General features: G+C 35.5%; 1 protein-coding gene across 1 annotated transcript; it reads right to left on the reverse strand.

Annotated features, from left to right (window-relative positions):
- Positions 1-1,381: 1,381 nt before the first annotated feature.
- On the reverse strand, positions 1,382-7,148 carry LOC115453707 (ATP-binding cassette sub-family F member 1). Its single transcript, XM_037446922.1, has 13 exons — positions 6,892-7,148; positions 6,668-6,790; positions 5,957-6,055; positions 5,303-5,419; positions 4,798-4,902; positions 4,438-4,538; positions 4,206-4,283; positions 3,885-4,071; positions 3,278-3,565; positions 2,894-2,970; positions 2,198-2,346; positions 1,884-1,967; positions 1,382-1,655 (listed from the first exon to the last, which is right to left on the reverse strand). Exons 1-13 carry the CDS (start codon positions 7,103-7,105, stop codon positions 1,397-1,399), a joined length of 1,881 nt encoding a protein of 626 aa, XP_037302819.1. The 5' UTR covers positions 7,106-7,148; the 3' UTR covers positions 1,382-1,396.

The following is a 7,148-nucleotide window of genomic DNA, read 5'->3' on the forward strand; positions in this document are numbered from 1 at the left end:
TGCCAACACAAAATCCCTGCATTCCGACCCCAATTAAAATCACATAATTGACCTTTTATGGTTGAGTTGAACAAGGAAATATGAACAAATAATAGAGGCATGATCCTGCAGGAGTTATTAAATGAAAACGGGAAACGGATGGTGGATCCAGTGGAGCATTGTTCGAATGAATAATGGCATTCAGAAGATAAAATTAATAGCAGAAATTGCTAGTACGTTTACTGTTTTAAATATTTCTAAGACTTTAATTAAAGGTTCAGAGTTATGAAAACAATGATGAAGTAGATTATTTACGCCGTGATCCTAATGCCATGTTTCTTTTATATTTAGAACCCTTTGATATTTTTGAATATCGGACCACGCAGTCAATACTTGAGGAAACCTGCAAATGGGATACTGGTATTCCCTGGATTCGCGACTGCAGCGCTCTGAATGAAAGTTCAGAGAAGATATCTGGAGAAAAGAAATGTGAGGGAAGCAGAAGGAACCGCCTTAGGATGGGAGGAGGAGAGAAGTCCAGAAGATGTTCGCGAGGCCTTATAAGCTACAATGTGAATAAGCAACCATGAGGTATACACACTTAACTATGTTCCTAGGGCCGCGAGAAATGTACCCCTCATGTGAGTGCATTCAGTGTGGAGACCGAGCGCACAAGAATTGACACATTGGGAAACATTAGTGTCGACTAGTATGCACTAGTCGAAGAGCCGCGAAGATTTTGACAGATGAATTTATTTCCGTAATATGCGGGACTTTTACAATGGGAAAAAGACTCGGACGAAGCCGCAAGCAAAGCTAACTCTGTTAGGTAATGTCTTAGCATTTAATAATGTAAATGAATACTCTTTAATAAATAAAAATGCTTTATAGCTTTGGCAATTACTGAATGGATTGCCACGCGGTACTCTGTAATTGAAAGTTCTGTACACAGTTACTACCAGGCGAGTGGCACGCTCGTGACGTCACTGAACTGCAATAGAATATATTTGAAGCGTACGCACTGTGCAGTCCGAGTATGGGCGGCTGCAGCGGCGGCGGGTCGGGGAAGGTGAACTTGACGACCTACTCCATCGGGCCCTGCAGCAGCGCGGCGGGCGCGGCGCCGTCCTCCTCCTCGCGCTGCGCCTTCGTGCGGTTCTTCTCTGCTTGCGCGTCAACGCTTCCTTCTGTTTCTTTCCTGTTTAAAACCACGTGAGCATTAAAAGAAAATAGGCAAACGTATTGACTCCGAACTTGTACCTATGATTTATCAATCCACAATCCATGCCTCACATACATTGCCGCTAGACCAAAGAGGCGAAAAACTAATCAAACTCAAAACAACTAAGTATCGCAATTTTTTTGCATTACCAAAAGCGAAAACAGCAATATTTTACTTACTTTACACAAATCATAGTTAAATTGAAAATGAACTCACAGCCTGTTTCTTCGACTGTCCATGAGCCTTCAGATCCTTTAATCTCTTCTCCTGCTTTTCGTATTCCTTTATCATTTCCTTGCGTTTCTGCGCATACATTTTCTTAAACATGGAATAATTGCCCTTATAGTAAAACAACTTCTGCTGGTCTAGATGGATGATCTCATTGCACACGTTGTCCAAGAAAGACTGGTCGTGAGACACTACCAGTAGAGTCTTCTTCCAGCCTTGTAGGTAACTGAGGAATGGTAATTTTTGGTTAAAATGTCAACATAATTACAGAGAAAACATAGGCGTGGCTACAGAGTAGGAGGGTTGCCAACCTTAAATTTGTGATGAATGCATGGAAGATGCCACTCAAATTATCACATATCCAATCCAATACTGCAATTCTCTGGTATAAAGGCATACTGTGCAAAATACTTCTAACGTCGCCCATAAATAATATTAATGAATGTATACTCACTTGTCAAGCCAAATTACGGCGTTCAGATCTAAGTGATTCGTAGGCTCGTCGAGTAACAGAAGTGTTGGTTCTATGTACAAAGCTCTGTTGACAAAATTATGACACATATTTTATTTATGATATTGATTTTTATTCATTATACACACTTTATACAATACAATTATTTTAGTATATAGAGGGACTTAACGACATAGGTATTACATAGTAATCATTCTCGGGTGGTGCAGTTAAGCAGGTAGGACCGAAAATATAGCAAAAGAAAATACTGAGAAAATAATAGATGTTCATAAAATTAATAACCGACGAAACGTTACCTGGCAAGCGACACTCTCATTCGCCAACCACCAGAGAAGTTCTTGGTGGCTCTGTCCTGCATCTCCTTGCTGAAGCCCAGACCGGCGAGGATACGACGAGCTCGCGGCTCCGCTGAGTCGGCGCCGATGGCCTTCAGTTCCGCATATACCTACCAAAAATATCACACACAATATGTTAATTTATTCAACCAACATTACATGATTAAGTAATATTCCTTGCAGATGTGGATTATTAGGTGCACCTACGCTGGTGAAAATCAGATCGAGTCGAGTCTGAACATCGAAATGAAATGATTTATTTGAATCACTAAAATGTTATAAATTATTTAGATTCCGTTAATATTAACTCTTCCACCAATTTGGAAAATTCTTCACCAAACAAAATGGTCCAGAAATTTAAGTATTGTTCTTTTCAAAATTAATTTAGGATATAAACTATAGTGCATGATACAGATAACAAAAATACGATTATTTTTCGTTTATTAGTATTTAGAGCATTATTCATATACTCATAAAATAGATAATAAATATATATTTAAATTCCAATGTACACAACCCGGCACATGACGCCGCCGTAGGCACAGACAGAGAGTATGTCATTCCCAAGCCGAAAAGATACGACTGTAATTTTATATTAATATAAACCATTTCGAGTCACATGAGTTTTAATGGATTTTAATCATACAATATGCATACCTCATTTAATCGTTCCTGTTTGCTCAAATTTCCTTTCTCGATTTCGGCTTCCAGTTCCTTGCACTCCTTAAGTAACTCTAGAAGAAAAAATTTCAGTCTTAATTCTTCCTAATACAGAATAAGCAATATAAAAACCAGATGTAATTCATTGTAAAATTTTCTTCTTTCTATAGACTAACGTGTGCTTTATCTATGAGCTAATAGGAACAAAACTTGTTGCTTCTATATGAAGGTTTACGTCATATAATTAGTATTTATTAAGTAAAGTCTAACTAAATTACACATTTATATACTTTAATACATTAATTTTATATTTCATGTTTGTAATATTCTATCTTTTGAAAACACAACCGATGACCAAGCTTAAATATATTTTCAGCTTACCAGTCCTTTTAACATCAGCCTCAAGAATAGTATCAACAGCGCTGAGGTCATTAGCGGTGACCTCCTGCTCGCACAGCAGTATATCAATATGCGGCGGCAGGGGGAACGCGCGCTGCGCCAGGTGCCGCAGCAGCGTGGTCTTCCCGTGGCCGTTGGGCCCCACCAGACCGTACCGCCGCCCGTTCGCGATCAACAAGTTCGCGTTCAAAAACAGATCTTTGCCTTTCGCACTGATCGAGAAATTCTCCACTTTTATGTCCACAGCATTCTCTAATGCTGCCATTTGACCTGATAGAACAAATATATTATATGAATACATAATATGAAATCATTTGTTACATATTTTTTTATTATGGTAAGTGTTATGGCGTCTAGATAGGACATCGACTGACAAGAGACTACCACGCCAGACCAAACAATTGTATCGGCCCGTCCTAAACCGGATATACACAAGCTAAGTCATGAGAAATACCCATATGTGAACCACTATAGCGGGTTCAATAATAACAATAATCATTGATAACAAAAGACGAGAGTGCTCCCAAAAACACTAATAACACTCTGACCATAAACATGACTAATTACTTTAATAAATAGTCCAACTAACCAGCGGATTTCTGCGCCTGGCTAACGGTAAAGTTAGCGTCCAAGTCGCTGTGCCCCTGACCGCCTTTCTTGGTCATCATCTCCATCTGTTTCTCATACTCTTGTTGCTTCTTCAGCTTCTTTTTCTCTTTGTGACTCATTTTCTTTTCGGCGGGCTCTTGCAGTTCCTTTTCAGGGAGATCTGGCACCTAACATTATGGGATAACTTTATGCAGTCGCTTTTATATTAACTAATAAATAGATAATGTGAGTAACATTGAAAGTTATCCATTTTAACTACATTTGGGTAATCAATAATAACATATTATTAATAGTTTTATACCTTATCCTCGTCTTCAATTTCTTCTTTAACAGAAACATCTTCATGATCGCTCTGAGGCTGCGCCTTTTTCTTTTTGTCCTAAAAATAAGTAACAAGTGAGTGTGTTTTTACATGTTTATTTTCTACTTACTCAACAAAGTTTTAATAAAAAATTCTATTTAAAGCCTATCAATAGGTAACATCTGTGTCATTAATCTATATCATCAAAATATTATGTAGTATTTTTACTAACTTTGACTTTCACTGGCGGTTCTTCGGGCTCTGGGTCTTTCATCTCAAATTTCTTCAATTCTGCTTCAATATCATCAATATTATTTTTCTTTTTATGTTTGCCTGCAATTCATACATGTTATTCATCAATTAAATATTCCTAACAGTCAATGTGCCATACTAGAAAACAGAGCAGTTGTAGAATTATTTTTGAATCTCTTTTTCTTAAAGACAATTTGATGCAGTTTATCAGAATTTTAAAGGGAATATTGTTTTATAAAACAACTACATAATATTTGAAGAAAAAATTTACTAAATATATTTATTTTGCACTATACAAGCAGTAATTATATGTGATATAAAGCAATTTAACCAAAATCACCTTTACTTTTGACGACTGGAATAATTAATTCCTCCTCCTCGGATACTTCCATGTTTAGCTCTTTATCACTCTCCTCATCAGGCCAATCTTCTTTCTTACCTTTACCTGAAATTTATATTTAACATCACATCATCATATTTTTAAATGACCACAGGCCTCAGAAAAGGTTACCATGGTTTTTAAAATTGATTTTATATTTAAATTACATCTGATTTAATTAAAAATTATTAATTGGCCACTTTTACTTTCAACAATTAAATTTTGCAAAGTGAAAAAAAATGTGAAAGCATATGTGAATAATACTATTCCTCCACAAAATGCTAATGTGTGTAGCCAGATCTCAGGATCAATTACCAAGAACGGCCCATGCAGATAGCCCAGAGGGGGATAGATAGCCACGCCCTTGACAATAACAACTAGAAAAGTCTAAAAAAATCAAAAAATGTCAAATTTGGACATAAAAATTTAAAAACATAGAATATAATAAATAAAAAATTATACATACCTTTTTTATTTTTGGACTTAGTTACGGGTTTTGCTGTGTTACTGGATACATTACTGACTACAGATTTTGAATCATCATCATCCGACTCCACTTCAACATTTTTCTTTTTATTTTTAGCTAAAACAAATGTGGTATGATTTTATAAACTTTTCAGTTTCAATTTAAATGTGGATTCATATTAGATTCAAATATTTATTTACTTCCTAGATGTAATACTTGCATTCATATGATATATAAACAGGCTTTAAAAACATAATTTCTTTCAAACTCATACTCTCATGAGATAATAAAATTATATGTAATTTTCTTTTTATAAGTAATTAAAAGTAATGCTCATTTTTTGTTTTAAATTATAAAACAAAAAAAAGCATTAAATCATTAAGATAACTTGCAGAAGTTACCTTCCACAAGCTTCTTTTACATCATTAAGAATCACAGCAAGCTAACTTCTACAAATTTTGGAGCTTGCAAGACTTGCAGATTGTCACATGTATATAGAATTGTGGATATATTATTGCTGATAGTGTAAACGCATCATGGAGTTCCTAAGTAATAAAATTGCTGGGAGAACTTGCTGGTTTACCTAAACTGAGCATAAGGTGTAATTAGTGAGTAAAAAAAACTTGTCCTATAACCATTTGTATTATAACCTACTTTTCTTTTTACTGACAGGTTTAACTTCTTCCTCTGGTTCTTCTTGGAGTTCCACATCACTACCTTCAGACGACCAATCATCATCCTTCTTGCCTTTACCTGTGAATATTTCATAATGTACTTGTAATAATATGATGTTATTTATTTAATATACATTTCATAAAAGATGTATAGGCAGATTAAATACTATAAGCTGCCTATGTGTGGCATCTTTAGCTATGCCAGGTCCCCGATTCCTTTTAAACCTTAGTGTACAAAATAAGTAAAAAAACTTTTAGAAGCCAAGTAATGAACCCAGAAATAGATTTATCTTGGTGAAAGCAAAACATAGGATGGGGAAACAGCTTTGGTAACAATTTTTTTCTTTGTGGACCTGGTGAAGCACACATGGTTTTCAGGCAGATTGTAGTGGATACTGTACCAATGCTGTTGTTTATGAGACACCTATGTGACCCTCACACTCAGGAGGTGGTCCAACACCTGCTTAAGATTTACATCCATGCCGTAAAAAAATATTAAAATAGTGTAGTAGTATAAAAGTAGATGATAAATTTCATTTAAAAAACGAATTATAGTCACCAAATATTCCAACACAAAACCAGACTGATCAATTCAGTTGTTCTTATGAACATTTAGAAACTTGGGTGCCCTTGTTTATTTCCTTCTATGCATGATTCAAAGTATATTAAAATGATAAGGTAAGTAGATAACCTTTTTTCTTTTTGCTATTTTTGGCAGCAGGCTTAGATGCTGTACTTGTAGCATTGCTCACAACAGACTTGCTGTCATCATGCTCATCATCAGATATATCACCACCTTTCTTTTTATTCTTTCCTGTAAAAAACCATTGTTAACATATCGCAAACTAAACGCCACGACAAAGCATATTCTGTGCACATAATAAAGTACCATTTAAACAATGTTTTAAAAGTTACCTTTCTTCTGTGCCTTTTTTGCTGCAGGTTTAGGGACATCTTCCTCGTCGGATAATTGAACTTTTTTGGGTATATTTTCTTCTTCACTATCACTCCAATCACCTTTACCCTTCTTTTTTCCTTTGCTCTTGCCTTTTGAGGTTATATCCTGAGTGTCTTTTGCTAAGTCGTCTTCGAAGTCTTGGTTTTTTTTATTTCCCTTCTTCTTTGACATTTTAAAAATAATTTAATAGTAACTACGTTAGCAATTCAATTTT

The sequence above is a fragment of the Manduca sexta genome, unplaced genomic scaffold, assembly GCF_014839805.1.
Source record: "Manduca sexta isolate Smith_Timp_Sample1 unplaced genomic scaffold, JHU_Msex_v1.0 HiC_scaffold_399, whole genome shotgun sequence".
NCBI lineage: Eukaryota > Metazoa > Arthropoda > Insecta > Lepidoptera > Sphingidae > Manduca > Manduca sexta.

Coding starts and splice junctions, on each gene's coding strand:
- LOC115453707 (XM_037446922.1), bottom strand. CDS start 7,105: ATGTCAAAGAAGAAGGGAAATAAAAAAAACCAAGACTTCGAAGACGAC. Junction 6,791..6,891: donor AAAAAAGGCACAGAAGAAAG/GTAACTTTTAAA, acceptor GGTTTTTTACAG/GAAAGAATAAAAAGAAAGGT. Junction 4,539..4,797: donor TCCAGTCGTCAAAAGTAAAG/GTGATTTTGGTT, acceptor TATGAATTGCAG/GCAAACATAAAAAGAAAAAT.